This window comes from Scleropages formosus, chromosome 18, assembly GCF_900964775.1.
Source record: "Scleropages formosus chromosome 18, fSclFor1.1, whole genome shotgun sequence".
Lineage (NCBI taxonomy): Eukaryota > Metazoa > Chordata > Actinopteri > Osteoglossiformes > Osteoglossidae > Scleropages > Scleropages formosus.
This window is the reverse complement of record NC_041823.1, coordinates 7885795-7911802: the sequence shown is the minus strand read 5'-3', so window position 1 is coordinate 7911802 and position 26008 is coordinate 7885795. Positions and strand designations below refer to the sequence as shown.

The following is a 26008-nucleotide window of genomic DNA, read 5'->3' as shown; positions in this document are numbered from 1 at the left end:
AACAGTCACCAGTTCACCTCAAACAAAACTGTGTAAATTAAACTTATTCACTAATTCCGCGTTGCCCCCCATTTTACGTCAAAAATGACATTACTACTACAGTACAAATTAGCTGCCTCTACAATTGGTTAAATAATTGCAAGCAGCTTAGTGTACAAATTTCTGTCCTGAAATAGTCCTGTTTTGACAAGAGTCGCTTCCCTGTAAAAACATCAGAAGAAAAGGAGCAGAGTCTAAAATAAGAAGCGCCTTATCCACTTCAATCACCTTAATGTGGTCTCATTCCAGCAGAAATGAGATACTGGCCAACAGGAGTCCGCCTCCTGCTCTTCATCCTTAACTGCAAAGATGAATAGACATGTCGGCCCACCACCACAATGAGCCGCTCCGAATCCCAGTAAACCACCCCACAGCTCCGCAAACTAGGTTAGCTATCCTTGCAGGTGTGGTTGGAGCCGAAGGGCTGGCTTCAGGGGTCACAATTAGGGGGTCGTCTGCCGCCTGCCGCCTGACAGACCTCTACATCATCACGGGCACAAGCAGCCCCGGTCGGGCTCCAGCCCCACTCCAGAACTCGCTCCCTGTTCGTCTCCCCGGAGCTCATCTGATTAAGTCTGGCCGGACGGCCCAAAGAACAAGAGCGGCGAGAACCCCGAAGGAGAGAGGAACCGACTGGTCCGGTGCACCTAGCAGAGTTTGAATCTCTTCCCTCGCACAAATCAAAGAGCTCAGAATGACACAACAGCAGGTTGTGCTTCAACCAGCCAGTAAAGCACTTTGAGAAGCGAACCTGTAAACTAAAGGCTGCCAGTTCAAACTTTATTTCCCACTCTTGCTGAGCTACTCTTGATCACAGTACTTACCCTGAGCTGCTCCACTAAAATACCTGCCTGTTTAAATGGGCTAAATACACTTAAGTTGCTGGATAAAAACATGAGCTTAGTAACAATATCCACCATGAAACCTGGACAAAATTTAAATTTCTGTTGACATTGTGGGATGTTTTCCATGTGGGGGAAAAAAAAAATACCGATGAGCATTTATAATACCGATTAACATGAAGAGAAACTTATAGCAAAAATAAACAGTGAAATATATGTACAGCACCAGTTAAAATTACTGTACAGTTACTAGAAAGTACTTTATTCATAACTGACAATGTTTTATGTCCAGGTGATTACTTTGAGTTGTCCTGCACTTCCCATCTTGGTTAGACAGTTCTTGCAATGTTTCAGGTTGGTATCTTGCTGAAGAATGATGACTGCTTTTATCGCCAATACTCTGACAGACTGACCTGCCTCCGAAATATGCCACGATAGTCATGCTGGTTGAGACTGCTGGAGGTTTGGTAGAAATCGCCAACTTAGTGACAAGCAAAGGAGCCCCACGCCATGACGCTTCCCCCTCCATGCTGGACAGTGGGAACTACGCTCATACAATCATCCGCTCTGCGTCTTTTATATATACATATTTTATATATATATATATATATATATATATATATATAATACACACACTCTCAGCTTGGACCCAGATATTTCACATTTTTACCCACTGGTCCTAAAGAATATATTCTAGTTCTCAAATGTGCAGTTCCTCTGTTTTGTAGTACAGGCAGGTCTTGTTTCAGGAAGGTCTACTCAAACTTTTGACTCCAACCTAACATATGCCAACTTGACAACCTACATGTGTGTGTGAACCATTCTCATATGACTCTTCTTGAGTTTATATGCCTGCCATGGAAATCGGTCTAATATGGCTACAGGGCACTGTAACACTACCGTGTTGAATTACATTTTTTATTTTTAATGGAAGAAAAAATTAATAAGTGTAAAATTCAATTTCATTTAATAGGTGTATAAATTAATGCTAAATCTAATGAAACTAATACTGCAAATCAATTTTATATTAAATTGATTTTTTTTTTAGGTGCTCCCAGGTGTAACTCTGTCAGATCTGCAGAAGACTACTTTGTTTACAACATGTCTAGAAAAGAAGACATTAATTTAGTAATTAAACATTATTTTCTCTTAAGCATGGAGAAAGAGTAAAATCAAATCAGAAAGATAAAGAATAAACTGTGAGCCCCACACACAAAATGTAAGCAAAATACTGACCTTGGAATGCGACATTCATTCTCACTTACAGTAATCTGTATGTGCCGATGACACCATCAAGCAAAAAACATAAAACCCAAAGTTCAGAATCTGTGCAGTATTTTTGGGGTGTCTGAGGATATACAGCAGCTTTTTATTTCAAACAAAGGACAACTGAAGACCATACTGTCTCGGACAGGCTCCAGCTGAAGACTGAACTCGTTCTGAAATGTTTCATTGTCATAAATCCTCTGCAGTGAATCTCTGCCAGTCAAACTGCATGCCAATTTTAACTTCAAAACTGTCTCATCTTTCTACAGGGGATCCAGAAAGGGGCAAGGTGGCACAGCGGGTAACACTGGTTCCTCACATCTCCTAGGCTGTGGGTTTGAAACCACCTCTGTTCATGTAGAGTTTGAAGGTTCTCTTCGTGTTAGTGAGGGTTTTACTTAAACAGTGCAAGGACATGCGCTTGACACCAAGTATTCCAGGATAGGATCTGGATCACTGCTATACTTCATTGAACAAGCTGTTGCCAAAAGTCGGGGAAAAAAGCTGAATATACAGTTGGCTCTGGACTGGAAAGTATTCAAGGGACTGTGCAAGACTGTCGGACTGAAGAAGCTCAAGTATATGACGTTTATCATGCCACCGTTATTTAAATAACTAAATGTCCATTTGTTATTTACTGTGTTTGAAGGGAGGGCGTCAGGGTGTCTAACGATTAAGTGAATTTTGTTTCCAGGACCTCACACACACAAAGTGTGTATTTATGCGTAAGAAATTCCCTTAACGATAAAAAAAAAAAGAAAAGAAAAAAGCCAAGCATGATCAAACCCACCCCTTTTATTTATTGATTTTTTTAATTTTTTTTTTTTTTAAACTCTGCACTTTGCATCCATTTCAATGTCTGAAAACCATCAAAACTCTGCGGCTGCAGCCTCTCCCAGAGTCTTCGATGTCGTGAGAATGGCCGCGTGGCCGTCACATGGGCTTGTGGTTTTGGAAGGAAAAGTTCATGAAACATCTGCCCATTGGCGAGTCAGTAATCTGACCTTTGCTTGAAAAAAGGAGCAGCTGAGTTCTCAGAAAATCACGAAGCCCCTTCAGGGGTCCGTATAAACAGGGGGGTGTAAACGGGTCTGGGTTGCGAATCTTTCCATCCAACAGAGTCAGAAGAATAAAGTAGCATGTCTATATAATCATAGATGAGGGAGGAGAGATAAAAACACTGTGAGGGTTTCCCCCGTCCTTGAGAAAAACACGGTGGCACTGCCAAGCTATAAATAATCAGAGTTCTGGAAAAAGTATCCCGAAACTGAAACAGTGGTTCAAATTAGAATACATGGTTTTTTTTTTTGTGTGTGTGTTTTTCAAAAGGAAAAATAACTTTTGTGCAGAAGTGATCATGTCCAAACCCACAAACGCCCTGGGAAATATCACAGTGCAGTGTTTTGTGGGACTTGTTCTACCACCCCTAACAAAGTGTATGAAATGGACCATTGCGATGGACTGGATGAACTGCAAACGGCAGGCCTTGTACTATACCACCGCTACAGTGAGCCTTCTGCAAGATTCAAACTTCAAAGTGCGGCTTAACAATGTGTTCCTGGTGCACCCTGGGCCCCGCGACACTGTGTCAAAGCCCTGTCTCGACATCTCCAGCCATCACGGGCCTCTCTGTGAAGTGGCGCTACATGCCTGCTGGGAAGGCTGTCAGTCAGGGCGACGCCGCTCGGGTCCACGGGGGCACAGTCGTCGCAGGGAGGTCTGACAATCCCCCCGCGACCCCATCTCACACGGCATCAGCAGGACGCACCACAGAGACACGTCAGACAGCGGATGTCACTTTCATCAGATCAACGTGTCAGGTGCCGAATTCCACACCACAGGCGGCTTGGTCCGTTACCTGACTGTAGGTGAATGTCCCTCACAATACAGGACCAATTTACTTACTCCACGTCCAGCAGCCCTACATAGTCCCATTTAAGACACGCTCGGAATTTGTATCTCCCATCAAGCTACTTCTTCATCTCTACCTATTGGCATCTGTCCAAATGGTCCTTTCATGACAATAATGCATTAACTGTTGTTTGCAATATACTTTACATCAGTAGCCATGTTTCTCTACAAATTTTAAATAAACACGAGGTAACGGAAAAGCAAGGTCTGCAACACGATCCACAACTGCACACCACTATTACGCCGATATTATATTTTGGACTTTGAAACAACCTCGGTATTTCGGAAAAACTGGGATCAGGTGGTGTTTTTAATATAAATCCCCTCAAACCACAGAATGACAGCTTAAAATGCTCTGGCTTTGTTTAACAAAAAAAAAAAAAACACGCTGCTCTCCATATTTTTACACACTGAGTCATTCAAGGCCACTGTATTCTCCTAAAACAGTTCGCAAACATCGCACAGGCTCTCTCCGTCTCTCTCCCTCACGCGTGCGTAATGGAGGTCAGAAGTGATGGAGACGCTTTATGACGGTTCAATAATTCTCTCTCAGCATTAGGAAGTGGACAGTGAAACAGGCTGAATTTCTGGGAAACGCAAGCGTGTCCAATGATAGCGGGTCCCTGCGAAAGAAACGTGTAAGATGCAATTTCTTCCAGACACAAAGGACACCCTACCTACATTCCCTCCCAGCGTCAGCCCCGGATTGTCTCAGCTTCAAAAGCAAATTGAAACTAAGAAATCTTTTTTATTCCTTCTTTGACCGAGTAGAAATTCTGTTAACAAAAAACAAGTTTTGTTCCCATGTAAATCAAACGCCAAGTTCCATTAGGGCTTTTGGGGGATGACATGTGTACAAAATGTGTTTATGGCAGGGATGAATTCAAACATTTGTTTCAGAAGCACATTTATATTCACCAGCGAATATCAACTTTCTGTTTTGGCACTTTTTTCTTTTTTTTACTTTTCTGTGACCTCACATGACCCTCTGACTACCGCTTCAGCAAAGGTTGCTGAAACGATATGGTAATCTGCTGTTCCCCACAAAAAACAAATCTAAACATTACGGTTGAGTTAGCAATGTAAATAATGGGTGTGTGGTTTAAACACAGTTTTAAAATAAAACATGTCGGCCAAACACCCCCCACCCCGAAGCAAATAAATAAAAATCATAAAATCTGACTGCAAATTTGGGTTTACTGAGGTCTGAGCACGAAGAGCACAATGAAAGTGAGCTGACAGTCCGTCACTGCCAGCGTTGTCACGCCGCTTATCTTCATACAACACGAAAACATGGTATTCCGGTGTGTGTCTCGAACACGCTTTGATGTGAGCAGTGGGACAGTGTTGTTTGCACACATAAAGCTGCAATATGGAGGCATTAAAGAACTGATCCTATAAAGAGCACCCTGCTTAGAGCAAGTTCACACGTCGAGAGGGGGGAAGTGGGAGTGGGAGTGGGAGTGGGTGTGGAAATGCGATGTCTCCGAAGCCAGACACAGCCATCTGGATTTATGAGGTCTGCTTGTGTGCTCGCCGCATAATAACAACACGCTGCAGCCACGCGATTGGCTGGCTCCCGTCTGTAATCCCGACGGCCGACCAATGGCTGGAGGGGGACCGAAAGTTGCCGGGGTGCACCCGTTTTCAAAGGTGCCAGGCAGACTTGAGGAGCGTAGCACGTGCTGGGACTCGGGCCCCTGCGTGCCGCGATCTCGCTAGCAGTGCCAAGCGGTGGAGAACAAACAAAAAGCTGTCTCCCTCCTTTGTGTGGGGCCCTAACTTGCAAGTGTGTGTAATAAACACTCCAACCCCCCCAGCATTCGACTCAAAGCCCGCTTGCTAATCGCTCACAATTAATGGTTCCATTAATTACCAGCTAGAGACGTGAAAAGAACGCGTTCCAATGGACTGAGAGGCATCGCTTTCTGCAATTTCATCACTACTCGGAATATCGATACTCCGTTTGTTGCCTGTAGGGTTGACCTTATTGGAAATCCATGGTGCCGGATAGTCAATATGCAGAAGTCGCCAAAACAAGAGCATGCATCAGCCTGTAATCATATCTTTAAACCGGTTACTGTTTGCATATCAGACTGGCACCAGCACTAGAGACCAATTTTCATAAACCTAAACACAAACAGAATAAGCCTCGGATCAGCGCTCCCGTTTAGTAAACTGTAAGACGAACACAGCAGTTGGAAAAAAAACAAGGTGTCAGGGTGTTGCTTTAGACTCCTACCCTGATAGGTATGTGATTAGAGTCACGCTTCTGACACTATATTTCAAAATGGTCAGCAAGATGAGCAATGAAACCGTATTTGCACCCATAGCTACAGAAAAAAAAAAAAAAGCTTGATCAGTGGAGCACAGCTAATATTACATGTATATGCAGCCATTACACAAACACACACACAAAGTATGACTCAACTTATTAATAACTCAAGGCAGAAATAAGAAAATGTGTTACTTGTCCTTTCAATGGAAAAAAAAGGCCCAAAAGTGGGAAGAGGGCCTCAAGGAAACCTTAGTGTACGGCCCGGGAGGGGTTGTGCTGGAACCCCTTTCCAGTTCAGCAAGCCGCGTGGGTCCGAAAACTTACACAGCAGGGGATGAAGGTCTGCCACAGCATGCCCTGTGCTCCCGCTTCTAGCATCCAGGCCTCGTCCCCACACCCTGACCATAATATCTCATTCTAGAGGAAGAGATCAGCAGAGCTTTGGGAAAATAGAGACACGCGAGTGTAACTGGGGGGCTGGTACAGTTGGCAGATCACTGTATGCACTTTATCATTTACATCCTTACTGTCAACTACTGTTTTTGTTTCCTCTTGTACGGGTAATGGGAAATAACACACTTGTTCACTTTCCTGTGCCAATTGACTGATTGACGGTGCACCAAATGCGCCCAGAGGCAGACCGGGCAACCGCAAACGGTCACGCCGGAGTTTAAGCCTACTGGAAGGGACAAGCAGGAGCTCAAAAGACAAGAGCCTGGCCAGTCCGGTCCCTTACGGAGGCCTGGGACGAAGAGCAATCAATTTCCTCGCAGCCCCACATCAGGCTGCATTAGGCTCGCTGAATCGGCCAGGGATTAAGAGAAATGGCTGTAAGAAGCTTTGCAGTTAAATGATCGCCTCCTTATTAAAGCAGAAGGAGAAAAAAATATCAGCGAAAGATGACATCTTTCACTGCATGCTTAATGACCCAACTTTGTCATAGGAGGCTGAATCAACGTGATAATGTAGCACAGGAGTGAAAATTTAGTTCTTTCCCATCTAATTGCATTCGGTTCATTTGCATAGGGCTTGCATCAGCTCAATGTCATGGGACTTAGTTAAATATTTGAAAGAACATTTGTTTCATTTCGAAGGGCAGACCAGGTGTCGGCTAGCTGCGGTGATACGTCCAAATCTTTGATGGCTGAATGGCGGGCAGCCGAATACTAAAACGGGCGACTTTGCATCGGAAGCGACAAAAATCCGTACGCCTTCTTCCATTATACACCGGGAGCAAAAACAACAGCTGAAAGCTTGACTAAGAGGACGTGGGGTTAATCCTCGTCTGCATTTTTACTTTGGCTGTGGCTTCCGAAAAACAAAACGCGCTGCTTCGCATGCTGCGCGTGCCCAGCAGCGGCACGTATCACCGCCGTTCCTGAATGGTTTTAAATCGTCGCGGCACCGCGAGGTCAGGAGTTACTTCAGACCATTTGCAAAACAAATGCGTACGAACGCGTGGCACTCACACAAAATGGAATGAGTGGCTGCAGTCAAACATGTTTTAAATATTTATGCCGACAAATGTCTCTCCCTAAACAAATGGTCACTAAATTAGGCGGACTCGTTTTTCATCTCGACACCAAAATGGACGCAACGGGGGGAAGGCTGTTCCCGACGACCTTCCGCGGACTCCTTCCCGTTTTTTTCCGACACTTCGGTTCAGAAACAACACTTCTGCTCTGCGTTTCAAGGTGTCTTTTTACCCAATTTGCAACATGCTGCCATTCCAAGAGGGGGGTCCTAATTAACCCGCCGTTATGCCTGGGGAAGTTGAACTGCGCTGTCGTACAAATTCGTAAATTAAAAGCCAAGAGATGAAAACGGGGGGAGAGGCCGCTGCGGAGCCCTTCCCGCTCCTCTGGGCTTTTGTCACAAGCACATGCGAAGCGCAAAGGGAAACGTCACCTCCCTCCCCGTACTCGTACCCGCATCCGCCCGGGACCTAATGGCGCCCCCCCCCAACACCGCAGCGTCGCCAGGCAGGGCACAGTTGGCTGTACCCGGTTTGCGCACTTCTGTTTGCCTAATTGAATCCGTCCTTAATCGACGAGGGCATTCTCCAGACGGTGCCCCGCAGCACCGTCTCACCTTTCGGGATCTGGAGACAAAGCGCTCCTCGCACCCTAATTACTCCAAGGGTGATTATTTATCAACAGCGACGATGGAGGCTCGTGTAATGACACGGCCTTCTCACCGACATCCAAGCGCAGATTTACGGCACTGCGGGATGTTTAAATAGAAGTTAATAAAAGAAAGGGCTTTTAAAAAGGACAGCTATTTTTTAACAGGCTAACTGAGTGCCCCTGTTAACAAGAGGGGAAGCTTTCGCCCACTTTGAACCCTTCCTTGTAAAGAGACCATTACTTCTCGTCTTCCTGCCCTTTCAGTAATTGGAAATGACACATCTATATAGGTACAGGCGGTCTGGATATATGAGCCCTGGTCATAGTGGATACCAGCAAGGTTCAAAGCTGTAACCTCGGCATCCCTTCGGTGCCATACACCTCCAAAAATATGAACACAATCACAAGCCAGCAGAGTGATAAATTGGGTTCCATACCCCAGTGATCATTTTATGCTTACATCCCTGTATCTGCTCTGAAACCTGCTGTGACTAGCACCCATTACCAAATACAGAGGGCACACAAACCCAGACGAGAAGTTTCCAGAAGACAGTCAGCTGGGGAAAGTCACTGGCCTGTGGGCACAGTCGTGCAGAATAAAAAGAAAAGCCTTTATTTACTTGAAAAGTGAATTTAGAATTCACCGAATTTCTGTTGTTTCTTTTTTTTTTTTGTAAAGTACTGGGGTAGCTTTGAGGGTTACCGCTGCATCTGGCCGATAAATTTCATCAATGCGAGAGACCGGAGGAGACGGGGTCTTTGATGGAAATGGAAAGTCAGTTACGGGATAGATGAGTCCAATCTTTGGCATGGATGCTATCACATCAAATGCATTCGACAGGGCTGATTGGGGAGATAGCGAGAAGGGTGGGGGGTGGACAAACAACAGGCCAGTCCAGCTTGCATGTGAGCAGGGCTCCCGCAGCGAGGAGGTGCCACAGTGAGGCCCGAGGGCCCGCGAGAGGAATACGAGTTGGAATAGTGATAGCACTCAGCTGGTGCGCTACCACTCCCCACCATCCGCCTCACTGCACCCCAACTCACACTCCACAAAAGCTGGTGAAGGTTCCAGCAGGTGGTGGACTGCAGGCTTCGCTGTTCTCTGCTGTGGTGTTTGTTCGGGTGGTTGCGACCCCCAACGGGCAACTGACAAAGGAGCTCTGCCTTCTCGCCATGCAATGCACTCTCCTCTGACCACCAAACATAGGTCATGGTTTTGCTTGAAACACAGCTAAGATGGACCACCTGACTTCAGTTTCGTGAGGAACACAGCTGGCAAGATCCACACTGGGGCTGCTCATTAATTCTAATTCAAATGCAAAAGTGGCTGAATAAGGTTGTTGGCATTGAAAAGGAGACCAATCCCACCACAGCGGAAGACACATATTTGAACACAAGGGCAGTTTTACAAACAAAACAAAGGAAGGAGATGGGGCTATAAAGTGGATTACGGGCTGTGATGAGGGTGACAGTGAACAACGTGTTAAGAGTGCTGTCTATGACTGTGCCGAAGAGAATAGAGACGTGTGCTCACAGCCCAGATGGCCTCTGGGGTTCCAGTCATGTGCGTAATTATAGTTCGTCTTCACTGCGAGACCAAGGGCACATCAGACGGCTGCCGGGTCCTCCGAGAACAACGTTTGTTTTCCTTTTCTTTCTCGCATCATATGAAAGGCCGCGTGGACGTCCCCTGCCTCTGAACGAAGCAATGGGCCAAGCGCATCCTGGTAGTGCCCAGCTGCAGCAGCACTGAGCTTTCGAGGTGACCGTCAGCATCAGGCTGCATGAACATCTTCATTGAGAACCATTCCACTTTCAGCTTATCAGCCCTGGATGAGAAAGTGCTAATCATCCAGTCTCCTAAGTGAATGTGCAAATCACATTTCTATAAGCAGAGACACACGCACACATTGTCTGAAACCTCTTGTCCCAAGCAGGGTCGTGGCGCACCGGAACCTAACCTGGCAACACAGGGCGTAAGGCTGGAGGGGGAGGGGACACACCCGGGACGGGACGCCAGTCCGTCACAAGGCACCTCAGGTGGGACTCGAACCCCAGACCCACCAAAGAGCAGGACCCGGCCAAACCCGCTGTGCCACCACGCCCCCCATAGCAGAGACTCAAAAACTAAACCCAGGCAGAGAGGAAGGCCCTCCAGAGAGTGGTGAAGACAGCAGAGAGGATCACTGGGACTGATCTTCCATCTGTGGATAACATTTATACACAACGCTGTAAGAAAAAAGCCTAGAAAATCATTGGCGATATACATCACCCAGCTCACCTTTTCTTCAGGTACAAAAAGTCAGTTTACAATCTGAGGCACAGCAGAACAGACAGCATAATCACACACAAAACACGGTTTTACAACAGCTTCTTCCCCGCCACAGTGAGACTCATGGCATTACCTACATAAGGACTGATTTAAGATTTCGGCTACCTCATACAAAGTGCAATATTTAACCTCTATGGGTGCAATAATAATATGTGCAATAATAACATGTGCAATAACCATCAAGGTATTAATATTATTATTAACATTAACCATTAGCCTGTTAATATTACTATGAACAGTATTATTGTAGTCTTTACTGTGAATTTCACTGTGTATGGGACATTTTACCGTGTACTTTGTGTGTATTGTGTGATTTTATTCCTGCCCCTCCCCCCCAAAGTATTTGCTCCCCTCCTTTTTTTTTAATAGTATTTCCTCCTTTTTTAGTATTTACTCCCTCTTTTACTGTAGTAATTGTATTTATTGTATTATAGTAGCTTTATTTATTGAAGTTTTAGAGTATTTATTGTGTACACGTTGTTTTTACGTTTGACTCTCTCAGCATCACTCAAGAATTCCTATGTGCCCGGACCATGTGCACATGTACAAATGGCAAATGAAGTTCTATTCTATTCTAAAGTTCTATTCTATTCTATTCCTGATTCCACTGTGGGGAAAATTCCAGCAAATGCACTGTGTTAGACAACTTTTAAGAAGCAAAGTCAGAGTAACAAGTGCCAAAAAATGTTCTTCATATAATGTTACTAAATACCCATGATGTATTTTCATTTTCCATGATCCTTCAGTGAAAAGCACTCAGATGCATGCAACATCCATTCAGCCTCGGATTCAAATCAAGTTCAGTAAAATTTACCAGATCAACAGCTTGGAAGGTTTACTGTTCAATCAGATCACGTAAATACAGCCCATTGACTAGAATTTCAATATCCAAACCAGCACCAGGTTTTCAAAACAATGACAGCACATCACTTAATCAAAACTCACTATTAAACATGTTTGGAAAACCTTATGAATTGTACCTTGGAAAAATCTGAGTAATTTCAATCAATTACATGAATATACAAAATATGTATCTTCCCCCTAATATTATTTACAAGATGATGGGAATGGCAGGAGCTGATCCATATGGTCCAATTTGAAGATCCAAGGGGAACAATGTGAAATCTGTCAGAACCAGAGCGACACGCCAACTGCGAGAGCTGCCATTAAAACTTTCCGCCATTTTCTGTTTGCGTTTAACTGAATCTAATTAGAGCTCTGAACGTAGGGTGAAATCCATAACTTTGTAATGGAATCATCTGCAAAGCAAAGCACTTTAATTTTCCAAGACACACATGCACACACACTAGTGTGTCCAAAATTAATAGAATCAAAAGCATGGAGGGGTTCGGATCACTTTGCGTGGAATGAGGGAATCCTGGGGAGAAGCAGACCTCGGCGGCGTTGCGACGCATCGGCAGGAAGGTGAAAGAAATTGAATTCACAGGTGATGCTGAATATTTTATGAGAGGGTTTGAAAACAGCTTACCCTGTATTGATGGAAATGATTTCTATCAGGGGGTTCTTCCTAATCTTCGGCAAGTCCAATCTCGCCCCCCCCAGCCGTTTTCCATTATCCTTTTTCTGACCCAATAGGCGCACGGAGTGACCTTCAAATGAAACGTACAAACACCAGTCATAACACTCTCACGGCATAAATTACCAGCACCTAATGCTGGCCCCCATCAATTTGCAGCTATGCTGCAGACAGGAGCAGAAACAGAGTGATTTACATTGTCTGTGGACAAAAGCCTGAAAAGCCTTCTGAAAAGACAGACCACACCAGGAGACCGCCTCATGTTCCATTTTTACCATCCATAACTTCTTTTTTTTTTAATTTAGACACAAGTGCTCGCAGTGGACAGGCAGATACACGCTGCTTCTTCATATTTCCCTCTGTTGAGTGCTGTTCTCATAAGAGACGTAGTGTTCCTTTTGCTTTTTTGAAACGGAAAAGCTCGAAAGACCCAGCAAGGCCACATGAAGATCCCATTTGTGTTTCTATTCGCATACATACAGGCGGTAGATGACACACACACACACACACACACACACACACACACACACACACACACACACACACACACACACACAGATTGGAAAGAGAAAAAGGGGCAGACACAGGCCCTCTGATTAAGTTCAGAACATCAGGTCTTCACCCCGGGCTCCTTCCTAGCCTGTCTCAGGACTCCGTGTTCCCGAGAGCTCTTCCTCAGGTCCTAGAGCGCCTGGCCGAGAGCCTGCCATAGCACGGCTCGCTGTGCGCCCGCCAAATTCTCACCTCCAGAGGACTCTCGGCTCGATCCCTGCAAACAGCTTTCAACACGCCTCTACCAGATATTAATTCTGACAAGGATGGGACACGAAGACACTTAACTTCAAAATGAGACAGCCTCACGCGCTAAAACACTTGGGGTGCAAAGCTGCTCCAAAACCCAAATTCAATCTGAGGGCCCCTGAACAAAATGTCCGGGTAAAAAATGATCCTAACAGCAAGCGTTGGGGACTGTCTCGGCCCGAGCTCAATAAATGTGTTTACTGGAGCTGACCTGGAGCGGTAATTATTTTACAGCGATACAGAGTCAGTGACTGATAACACTACCGAGCTTGACCCCTCTTTCCCTCATAAATTTAACAAGACATAAAGCAATTTCAGCCATAATGGTCTATTACGCTACAGCCTTACAGTGGTATCGCAACACACAGGTGACTCCAGTGTGTCTCAGTGTATATGTGCGCACGTGTGTGTGTGTGTGTGTGTGTGTGGGAACACGGACGAATGATATACCGACTCGCAGATCTCTCATGGAAATGGTGGGACTTTTTAATACAGAAGCGGGAGCAATGAAAGCGATAAGAGGGCAGCTAATGCCTCTCATTGTGTCAAAAGTTCACGCAACGGCCTGATTCTAGGCCACATATCAGACGAAGAATTTAATTACATCCTTGTGCTTTTTGCATTCGGAAGAATGTGCCGTGAACTAATAACATTCACTAAATAATTCATACAGCCCATCTACATGCAAATAATTGGGTTAAAAAAATCTCAAGCTAGGGGTATAACAAGTAATTTTCTGATTCATTGGTTCAGTGAGAAGTCATACATCCAAAACCGTTGTTTCCCCGTTTTTCCTCCTTCTTTAACAGAAGCTCAGGGACTCGACTTGCCCGGGACCGAGTGCATTTCCATAAACGTTTGATATGGCAGGTGTAAGTGGGGAACGAACGCTCCCTCCTTCAGCACACATCCCACATGGGGAAGTCGATGCTTCCCTGAGGGAACCTGCAGCCCAAAGCAGCTTTTTTCCCCCTCCTCTCCCCCTCTCTCTTTCTCGCTCTCTCTCTCTATCACTCACTCACACACACACACACACACACACACACACACACACACACACACGTAGGCGCACTCGGTTTAAACGGCACACCTCCGAACAGACCAAATAACCAAGTGCAATCTATCAGCAGGACCTCACAAGCCCATCAATGTGTCCAGAGCTGAGGAGTCAATGAGATCTCATGTTCCAATAAGAGAGCGTGGACACAATCTACACTTGGGAGACATGGGGAGAATCTGATATTTCGTTTAATTCTCAGGTCGGGCACATTCAAGGCCTTACAGCCCTCCAATTCGCTCAGTGCAATCTGTGCGACCCTTCCTTTCTCTGGAAAATATGCAGGGAAATGACAGCGCCTTGCAAGAACGTATTTCATCTCTCTGTAAAGGCCTAAATATCAAAGTAAAAGAGAAACTATTGGTGTGTAAAACTCAGCAGTGTTCCGCAATACAGTAGAGAGTAGGAAAAGCAATACAAGTTACTTAAAGATATACTATAGTTAACATTATTATTATTATTATTAACAACTCACTGCTTAGCTGACAGTTTATAAATATCTGACCCATTTATAGAGCTGGGTATTTTCACGAGTCCAGTCCAGGGTCAGTTCAGTACTTTGCTCAGGGGCATTATAGTAGGAGTGGGGCTGGAATCAGCAACCATCAGGTTACAAATGAATTTCCTCGATCACTACCATAAATGGACAAAAGAGGACAATTTTCACTTAAATTAACTGTCATGAGAAGCAGACCAATATTTGCCATAAATTGAAATTCAGCAGTATTTTCTGATTAACCCTTTGATGACAATGTCACCTAAAACAAACTATTACAAGTCCTACACTATGCTTTATTGGCCGTTTTTAGGGAGATTTTAAAAAAATCATACCACAGATAATATGAACCCACACTAGAATGACTGCAGTAATGATGAATGTACCTCGTGAATTCGCTCTACATGGAGTTAGATGAGCTGGAATAGTAAAGAATTCACACTGTTCCAGAAGCATTTCAAAATTATGCTTCCTAGCTCACCCAGATCATGGACAAAAGCCACAAAGAGGTGTGATAGGACACTTGGGTAGAGGTTTGGTTTGAGTTGCTTATTATTGTTATTGTCATTGTGATTATTAATGCAGCTGACACTCAAAATAAAAATAAATAAAAAATAAATAGGTTTGGCTAAGTAAGCAACATTACATGTTTCTGTGACATTAATGAAGCAGCGTTAAACAAGTAGCTCAAAAGGTCAAACTTGGCCCATTGTGTTCAGAGGCTGTTTGGAGGATAGTGACCATCTAGATTCCAGACATGACATCATTCTCCATTTACCCAGCATCCCTCAGTCAGGAAACCCAGAGGCTACATCCACATCTTTGAAACACTCCACTTGGCCTTAAAACACAAAACATATTTGAAGAAAGATCCCTCAGAGAATCAATGTAATTTTTCACCATTTTCTTTTTTTCTACACCAAATTTCATCGAAGTTTAAAGACAGGCTGAAGAAAGACCGGTACTAGGCTTTTCTTGTTCAAATTTCTATTTTTTTGCCTTCTGACACCCTTTGCTCCTCACCATTGGGTGCACACACTTCTTCCTCCACAGCTTCGCTCCTCTCTTTCAAGGTGTTAGAGTTTGATAAAGTTCACGGGGATTCGGAGAGAAACCCGCGGGTGCGTAGCGAGGCCCTGCCAGTGTTTCAGCAGAAAGGAAACAGCGGGGTGTTGAGCGCCAGTTCACCTTCAAAATGTGATTAGAGAAGGGGAAAGAGGGAATACCTTCACAAAAACATCCCTTTTTCAAATAACAAGCCTACTTTTGAACCTGTAAGAACACCTCTGCAATCCCCCGTCCCGCGTGTAACGGTTCGACAAACAGACGAACATTCGCACCCAGGCGTTGTGCTGAACGTGCGCCGAGCGGTGGGTCAAATTGTTGCTGCGAAACAAATGACGGAGGACTCTCGTGTCACTCCGGGGCAAGTTTTCGCAGAACGTGTCCCGAGCGTCATAAATCATTTAAGGACACCTCTCGCTGCGCAGTCCTGCCTTAACACCGAATGGATTTACCTCCCTCAAAATTAACCTCCAAGGAGCAGCTTTTAAGAGCGGTGCACAACAGCTGCCTTTTTAGCCATGCAGTAAAAACAGGTAACAGCGCCAGAGCAAAAGACAAAAACAGGCCGTTCCGGAGGCTTCTCTGAACTTTTCTCTTCTCCCGTGTCCCCATATCAGGCCGTGTTTCACCGAGAGAAAATCTCAAGGTCAAGTTTGAAACACAGACTAACGGGGGGGCTCAGATGGTCATTAATCTTTCCCTCTCTCTATGAAAGTCTCCCCGGGTGTGTGCATGTGTGATAGGCCCGCTGGTTGTGGCGCTGTTAACCCTTAGCACCTCCGGAGCCGGCGTGGACGGTTCCGCTCCACTAGATTACCGCCGGTTGTCAACAAAGCGAGCGGATGGGGGGCCGGGAGATCGCGGGGGTGGTGCCGTTATGGGCTCTGACCTCAATAATGGCAGCTGTTTGACATGCGACTGCTACTGAATTTAATATTTCACAGCACCAGCAAATATGAAGTGTTTACACGAAATGAAATAGTGAAAATAAAATGCTCTGTTACCGCCGGCAGAAAAAAATAAAAAATAAAAAAGCACTAACATAAAAGAGGAATATATGTTTCATAAAAGCCTGGAAATAATTTGAGTTCTGTTAAAATTTGATTTTGATAACAAATATTAAGTCTTTTTAAATAACGTGTTGCTCTAAAATGATTTCAATCCAGTGCTGCATACCACACTTGACTATTAATAATGTATTAGCATATTACTATTGTTATAATTTTCAAACAAGCACATATTGCTTACATTAACATAATGTGAAATATGAGTCAGAGAGGGCAATGAGCAATGAAACCATTTGTCAGCAGCCTTGCAGTTTTCTTTTCAGAAGCACCTGAGAGGTTTCCTGCACACGGGGACAGCGCCCTTCATTGGAGGCGTCGCTCATTTGTGCAGCAGGGAAATGGTCCAGCAAGGCCCCAATTAACCAGGCTGCCATTAGTCACTGCGATGAGGGCCTGTGTCTGGTGAGCACCGCGTCTGAGTGCACACTACGGGACACCTGGGAGCACTTCAGTTTATACCCGTGCCCACCGTCCCCACCGGCCACAGTTTATCAGCATCGTTGCCAAACAGAGATAGCACGGAAAAAGCAGGAGAGAATGGCATGCTTTCTGAGACGGTAACAGTCAAGGCAGCACAGTGGTACAGCGGGTAGAGCTGCTGCCTCATGGTACCTGGGCCGTTCAGGCATAGGTTGAAATGCAGCTCACTGTGTGTGGCGTTACCGTGTTCTTCCCGAGTGTTCCCGAGTTTCCTCCAGGTGCTCTGGTTTCTTTCCACTGCCTAAAGACACGCAATTTAGGTGAAGTGGCCACTCTAAAATATCCTTAGTGCGTGAATGGATGAATGTGTGGCTACCCTCCAATGAGCTGGCACTCCATCCAGGGTGTACCCCCCCCTTAGCCTTGTGCCTAGTAATTCTGGGAGAGGCTCCAGACCACATTTATTTATGGAAAATAAATGAGTGATAGTAAACTGCCCTTTCTGTGCAGGTTTTATCTGAGTCCCAACTCCTCAGCAGATTCCTTATTTACATATTTTTGTACTACCATAGACAAGGCCAGAAGAAAATGATTGGCTGAATCTATGCCACAAACATCTCAACTAGTGCACTGATAGTGAGGTGGCATTACTGTGACACTGCACCTGGTAACAGTCATTATGGAAAACAATGGGGCAGCAGGTAGTGTAGTGGTTAGAGCTGCTGCCTCAAAACTCAGAGGTTGCAGGTTTGAATTCCACCACCTGCTGTAATACCACTGAGCAGGGTACTTAATCTAAACTGTTCCAGTAAAAATTACCCAGCTGTATAAATGGGTAAATCACTGTAAGTAGCTTAACAGTGAGTCACTTTGAAGAAAGGCATCAACTAAAATAAGACAAAGGAAATACACAAAAATTACAATAAATAAAGAAAACATTTTTGGGAGTGGATAATGGGTAAGAGTGCCAGACAGCATTACCGGCAATGATGTTTGTCCTTTGCCGAACAAAAAGCTGCTAAAGGATGTTTGGAAGCTCAAAGACAAAAAATGAAACCAGTTATTTTTGACGATGAACATTTAGGGTTGTAGTTTCGTAACCGTTACATATTTCATCATTACATGTTTGTATTTAATCATGAATGGCCCCTGAACTGGACATTACTGGTATTCCAAACAAAAGAATGCACGATTCATTAATTTCCTTCAGTGTTTCTATATTTGTTGGTTGTTTCCCATGACTTCCTGCAACTTTTTTTTTTTTTTTTTTTTACTTGTTACATTATCACAACCAAAGGTAATCAATTCACAATCGTTCCGGCACTTATTACTAGCGCTGTTTTGTCATCTCAAGAGTTAGCATATTTGACTTTTGCATGTCCCAAATGTTTACGATGCTGCTGAGTTTTCAAGGTGTCAAACTATAGCCGCTGAACTGAAAAGAAAAGATCTGTTTTTCCACAAACAAATTAAACATAATGTAAAAACAAGAGGGGCATGCGCAGCGGGTTTGTCCGGGGCTTGTTCTGTGGCGGGTCTGGGGTTCGAGTCCTGCTTGGGGTGCCTTGTGGCGGACTGGCATTCCGTCCTGGGTGTTTCCCCTCCCCCTCTAGCCTTGCACCCTGTGTTGCCAGGTTAAGCTCCGGTTCGCCACAACCCCACTGGGGACAAGCGGTTGTAGCCTGTGTGTGTGTGTGTGTGTGTGTGTGTGTGTGTGTGATTATTGCAAAACAGACAAAGCTTTACTGCCATGTCTGAATAAAGTCTGTAATATCAATTTGTGTGAGTTATAATAAACAGATGAGGTGTGCTCATGCGGAGTAGAGAGGCAAATTTGGCGGAACACACAACCATCCAGCTGCAAGTTCCTTACACGGCGAAAGACAGATGATATGTTTGACCAAAGATGAGACTGATTTCCAGGTGACCAGAAGGCGGCAGTCAAGGAAGGTACCACAACTCACCTTTAATGGCCTCGTCAACCACCTCCACCACGCGATCGATCTGTTGCACCTGCAGTACAGGGAAGAGGACGCATTGGTCATGATGTATGACAGCACCATTAAAGGAAATCCATCTTCCGGAACATTCTTTGCACCAGGCCCCACTGATGGGAGCGCTTCTTTCTTGCTGCCTCGTCAAATTTTGTGACCATGACAAAATGGAGTATAATTAGATTGTATCTGGATACCAATACTGAGATAATGATATGAGAGTCAACAGAAAAACAAAATAGTGTTGTGTTACGTAGCCACTATGAGCAAAACCTATTAGTGGGAAAGCAGCAATAAAACCGGACCAAAACTGAGAGCAGGGAAATAGTCATAACTCTGTAAATGAACTGTACGTAAAAGGTTAATATCACAATTTGAAACTCCCAAACTCACAAAGTATGTATGCACTTAAAGCAAAAGGCATGTACTGACATGCATACCCAAAATAGACACTGACTTGCTGACATCTGTACAAGAAAAGCAGTTTTGAGTTTAAAAAAAAAAAAAAAAAAGACTTTTACACAAGAACATAGGACAATGAATTATTTAATATGTTGGTATATCTAATCTGTATGTCAATTTCAAACCTATTTAAGTCAGCCTCATTTCGAAAGAGTGCATCAATTAACTTATATGTTCTTGTTTCTTCAAAATGTTCAAAAGTCACTGGGGGTAAAAGATGTAAAGAGCAGTTGACATCCCTAATTACTTACAGAATCTAAAGTAGCTCCTTTCATACTAAAAGTAAAAAGACAAAAAAAAAAAAAAATAATGTCCATCTGTACAGATCAACACTTGGGACAAGTTTTACATTAATAAACCAGAGCGGAAAAAGGGGGAAACATAAGCTACAAATACCAGAAATATTCCAGGAGGGGAAACGTGCAACGATCGGATATGAATGTGAACGCTTCCTCCCTAGGTAAATTATTTCTGCACAAAGACCGTAAATGCAGACCTATTAAGGTAAATATGTACCAATTGCGCATTGCTTCCCACTGTTAAATAGGTGTAACAGCGGGGTATCCCACTTCTGCCCCCATCATGCCTCTAGTCTGGACATCTATTACTGTGTGATTGCTGAGAGCACCACGTAGCCCGCAGTTGTTGCCTAAGTTCCTCACTGTCCTCTTGCCTATGGATGAGAAACGGAAATAAAAGCACATTTACCCATAATGGGCCTTCAATCTGTCCCACTATAAACAGCAGGTAGTTCAGCTTATCTCCCTGGACTGCCTCATGTAGCAACACCATTACGCTTTAACCTGGAGCCTAAAACGAAGCAAGATAAACGTGCAGATATGACCAAAAAAAGGAAAAAAAAACTGGTTGTTTTAGGTTTTAGTACATCACTATCCATTATGGCCAGATTTTTAATTTATTCATTTTACTTATTCTAAGTGCAAAAAACAGTGACAAGTAGCCTTTCATTGTACCTGCTTCAAACCCTGTTCTACTCCCAGCCCAAGTCAGGGCGCAATCGTATCTGAATGGCTAAATATTGTCATCAGGGCATCAGTCCATACCTGGTGAGACTCCGTCCCAGCAGGACAGGAGTCAGTGTGAAACTACTGCCATTCGGACTCTTCAGCTCACCTGTAGACAGCACTGCACGCCGTCCCTTAACCAACCAGCGCCTTGCAGTTTGTGGATCAATAGGCCTTCAAGAAGAGTGTAGTTAAGAGTCTGATGGCTGCCTTATACCTTGGTCTGAAAGCAGGAGTTGGAGCCTGCTGGGCTACACGGGAGTGGAATTGCTACACAGTGCAAACTCCTGCCACTGACACGGCATCAATATGACGTTTATCTTTAATTTCGCTACGCATACTCACAGCTGGACAAGCATAAGCGACCTGGGTGCTATCTTATCGGTAAAATGACTTCTGGAGGCAGCAGAGGGATGGGTTTTTACATCAAATCAAAGCTAAAATGTGTTTCTCAGACAACACTTGTGACAACAAAAGAGAAGGTTGATGCAATTTCAGACACGCAGAAAAGTAACAGATCCAAAGATTGTAATATCAGTAGCCTTGCTTGAATTGGCAAGTATATCACAAAAGGCAAGGAAGTCTCACAGAGGAGATGTTACTCAATGTTCTTCCCGAAATGTGGTTGAACATTGTATCTGGGTGAATAAACTGCAAATTTTGATGCTAGAATTTTATGTGCCATTATGAAATTTTTAAATATCGGGCCTCATTAGGCAAAACTAAAAATCAAATAACATTACCAGGGAGAGTCCACTGGGCAAAAGGAATGAAAACAGATGATTTATGCTCTTGTGTTACATAAGGGACAGATATGTAGTACAGCATGAACATTATATCTGTAAAGAGGCCATTTTTAAATAAACATATGTTTAGCATTTTCAATGACATTTAAGTATTACAGGAGTAGGTTTAGTTTGCATCTTCAAGTTAATAATACAAGACAAAACTAAGAACTTCAATCTCTACAGTTATTATTAAGCCTGCCTATCTAATAAACATGAATATTTAAGTACAGTACTGCAAACAATGTAATTAAAGAAATCTGTTCAGGTTGTAAGGCTTTAATTTCAATATCAAGTCACATTTTGCCAGTGGGTTAAGAAATTAGTTGTCCTGTTTTTAACAACGGGGCGCGGTGGCGCAGTGGCGCAGTGGGTTGGACCGCAGTCCTGCTCTCCGGTGGGTCTGGGGTTCAAGTCCCGCTTGGGGTGCCTTGCGGCGGACTGGCGTCCCGTCCTGGGTGTGTCCCCTCCCTCTCTCCAGCCTTACGCCCTGTGTTGCCGGGTAGGCTCCGGTTCCCCGTGACCCCGTATGGGACAAGCGGTTCTGAAAATGTGTGTGTGTGTGTGTGTGTGTGTGTGTGTTTTTAACAACACACAGATTTTTTTTTTTTTATATGCAGTTTATTTTCGATATATCTGACTAATTTTAATATCCCGGTGGGAACAATGTTGCTGGTGGAAAATAAAGTGAGCTGAAACACACTCGCAATGTGACAATGCGGTATGACAAAAATGGAAACAAACATGTACTAAACACAGTCATGACATTTACCCCTTGCTGTCAGAGAAAGCTCTGTGATGCATCACACAACGTGCTTTCAGAGTAAATGTGCTACGCATGATGGAAACCTGTGTAAAAAGAGGGCCTCCCTAGCTAAAATGTTCTAGAGAGAGTCAAGTGACGCACCCCAATGACACTAAGTCCTTTGAGGTACTCCATCCTGGGCTGGGCTTGAGGGACACATCCCGCCACCACCACCTTCTTCTCCTGCTCCTGGGCCTTCCTGCAATGCAGAAATCAACATAAACATGCAGAAGAAGAGTAATAGCGAAGACTACATTTTTGGAGGAGATTTTAAACATTTAACTCCTGTCCACCTCCTGCCTCTTGTAAAGGCAGTGCACGTGTGCACGAAAATGAAACAATACAGGTCGATGCAAAGTTAGCTCCCCATCCATTCCTGTAAAAAGAATGTGAAAACTGGCACAGGGAAAGGCAAAGACAGCTGTGTCAGGAGGTACGGTATGAACCAAATTTAAACAGGCCCTGACAATGATGCTGAGCCAAAAGGAAAAATGTCAAGAGGAGTACAGGCAGATGCACAGAATCCGGCTCCTTTTCAATACTGAAAGGATGAGACGGACAATGACGGGAAGGAGGCCCTCGGCAAAATCTCAACATTGAACTTAGCGCTGGGGGAAAAAGAACAGGGGACTACGGTGCCAGGACCCAAACACTCCAGTAATAAAAATGCTGCTCTCTGAAGCTTCATTGACATTTACATTTATTCATTTAGCTGATGCTTTTTCCCCCCAAAGCAACTTATGATGTTAAGCTAAATACAATTATTTACCCATTTATACAGCTGGCTAATTCCTTTTTCCTGGAAGAATTCTACGGAGAGTACCTTGCTCAAGGGTATTAGAGCAGTAGGTGAGATTCGAACCTGCATCCCTCAGAGCCGAAGACAGCATTTTAAACCACCATCTGCCTGCCACGTTTGGTCTTTTACAAGTTTTAACATTACAGCGTGACAGAAATGCCAATTTATGATTCATAAATAAGAAATCACGTAACCACTCACACAGAACACACCAGAGCCACTACCTCCGCAACGGCTGCAAAACGTTTCCTACAGAAAAGTGTTGTACAAAACTCCCCGGGTCGGCCTTACACAAATCCGACGAAACGAAACACGAGTTCCGAGATATTTAGCTCTTCAATATTTGATCATAAGGATTTCTAAAGAAATAAATCTTAAAGGAAAAATACGATGGGATGTAGCGCAACAAAAAAAGGAAGCATTTAGGAATGGAAAGAATGGTTAAGGGGGTCAGCAGTCACAGCGAGGAGTTCCTGCAAGGAATTTTTAAGGACTAAAATTTAACATTTTATTTCAGGCTTGAAAATCTACTACAGACTTTACAGTGTCTTATAGAACTGGAAAAAAATGTACTTGTCCCACAGTATCGGAAAGCCAAGGGGGTATTATTTAACAAACGGAACGTATGTTAAGTAAATGTGCCTTTCATAATATTTCATTGGGTTTCATCAGGGGAGAATTTCTCACTGTGAGTAAATGTGCAATGAGAGCCTTTTACAGCTTACGCTGCACTCATTTCTGTAGCCGTACATGACTCTTTAAATAGCCCTAATAGCGTGAAACAGTAACACACGCAAGTGTGTTATTAGGTATTGGAGGAAGAAAAACAATTTTAAAGGTCAGGGCTGTCCCCCCGCAGAGGATGTCGGGAAACATCTCAACGCCTCTGCTGAGGAAGCTATTTCTCCCAATCTGAGGGATCCCGGACACCCGTGTGCGTGCTCGTTTGGACATTGGCGAAAAACCATCACGCTGCAGGAGCGTACGTTTCCACGGGAGAAAACCCTGCAGGCCAAATAAAAGCTGCGAGGACGATGGGTGGGTCACCAGGTCTAACGGAGAGGACGTTTATTTGTCAGCATGGCAGTACAGCGCTCTGAATTCCCCACTTCCATCCCTGGCGGCTGAAACCACAGAATGGGCAGGACATTAAGGGAAAATCATTTTGGGGCCATGAAATAAAATGATGTATACAGCAAACAACATTACACCATATGAATGTACTGTGCATTATGGTGAATAGAATCATTTTACATATGTACATTTTCTATCCACATCTGCTGGTGTGAGTTACAGTGAGCCCTTACAGAGCTCTCTGCCCTCGGCACACGCTTCGCATTTTTACATACCGAGTCTTCCATAACCTTAACCCATTTACAGTTACGTTACTGCAGGCTACGTGTGTGTACATGCCATTCACGGGGACCTGACGTCTCAGACTGCCTACATCGAGAGGGAAGTGGAATGCGGGTCAAGCCCCGCAGACCTGAACCGGGTTCAGCAGATCTCCACCTGATCTCACCAGACATCTGCGTGCATCCGGGTCGCTGGTGTGCACCGAGGCTCGAAGCACCCTGGGCGGCCAGGCGAGCGAACATGACTGGCTACACCCTGCCCGGCACCCCCAGGGGCTGTCTCGGAGACTTCTCAGTCGCATTTGCTTGATTTGGCGTGTCACTCGGGGACCGGGCCGGGTTGCATTAGAAGGCTGTGTTTGTCAGGACTCCTCTGCATTATGCAGACGACTTCTTCTCCCGATGGCGGAGTCCTCAACAACGGGTGTTGCGTAGAGTAACGGGTCGGCACGGCAACTAAGGATCGGTCCTCGAGACACTCGGTGACTGAGTCGCAAGCTCAGGCACACAGAACTTCCAGAGCTCCGACAGACACTTTAACATGACGCCTCCACTGTGCATTTCAGTTTTTTCAACTGGAAATACAGTTCTCAGCCTGAAATAAATACAATTACAAATGAATGCGAGCACAACCCTCCCACTCCCCCCATGACATACACAGTGTGACAGCTGAGCAGAAGAGTCACATATAGAAATCCTTTCATTATAATGATGCATCTATGAAAGATTAAAGCAATGCTAAATATAATTTCAATTGCACTGCATGTATAGCCTGTGTCAGCAGAAACTGATGCATCCTTGACTGTGTCCTGTAGCATTATCTTCGTAAATAGTGGGTTAGAGTTCTGTTTTAACCTGACCCCAGACAAATCTGTTGCTTTTGGATGGCCCAGCGCATATATATCCACAGTCAGCAGTTCCTCCAGTTAGTGTCAGCAGCACCCTTCACTGAAGCGATGCTGCAGTGGACCTCTGGTGGTTAAAACACATTTAAAGGGAGAGGGCCAAGCAATAAAGAGGAGGTGGAAAACTAAACTTCTCGCCTGTTTTGTTTTTAATTTGACGGACAGGGACTATCCCACAGCATAGCGAATATAATTCACAGAGTGATGTATATTTCCAAGAAATTGCATGGTAGGTTACCAGGTCTTTTAAGAATTAATATCGCCAAGGTTTCATATGCTGTATTTCAACCTGAATACGTACCCCCAAGATCTTTAATTTCACATTCAACATTTAAAAGGATTCATCACATTTGATGGGTAGAATTGCTTCACTATGGTCTCCACTGCATACTACAGGTTGCTCCTTAGTGCTTGTTTTTACCTTTAATTATTTAATAGCCACCAAATGAAAGGGGGGGAGAGGGGGTAAGCAAATCTCAGGCTGATCACCGAGAGTCTTTGTTTCTTCTCCTTGAATAATGCAGGCTGGGTTTGCATAATGAATCGCTAACAACCCACCTTGACATTGCATGTGGATTCAACAAGAGTAGAGCCAAATCGCAAGAGACCTGGAAAGAAGTGCTTTGTGAAAATCTGAGAAG

General features: G+C 44.4%; 1 protein-coding gene across 2 annotated transcripts in view; it reads right to left on the bottom strand.

Moving 5' to 3' along the window:
* Positions 1–26008, bottom strand: part of cdkal1 (CDK5 regulatory subunit associated protein 1-like 1) — a 298983-nt gene that overhangs the window by 194701 nt on the left and 78274 nt on the right. For both annotated transcript variants that reach the window (XM_018762985.2, XM_018762984.2), the window contains exons 5-7: positions 22411–22507; positions 19202–19250; positions 12284–12404 (exon numbers count right to left, since the gene is read on the bottom strand). In XM_018762985.2, coding sequence (XP_018618501.1) covers positions 12284–12404; positions 19202–19250; positions 22411–22507 — 267 coding nt within the window. The remainder of the gene's footprint in view (positions 1–12283; positions 12405–19201; positions 19251–22410; positions 22508–26008) is intronic.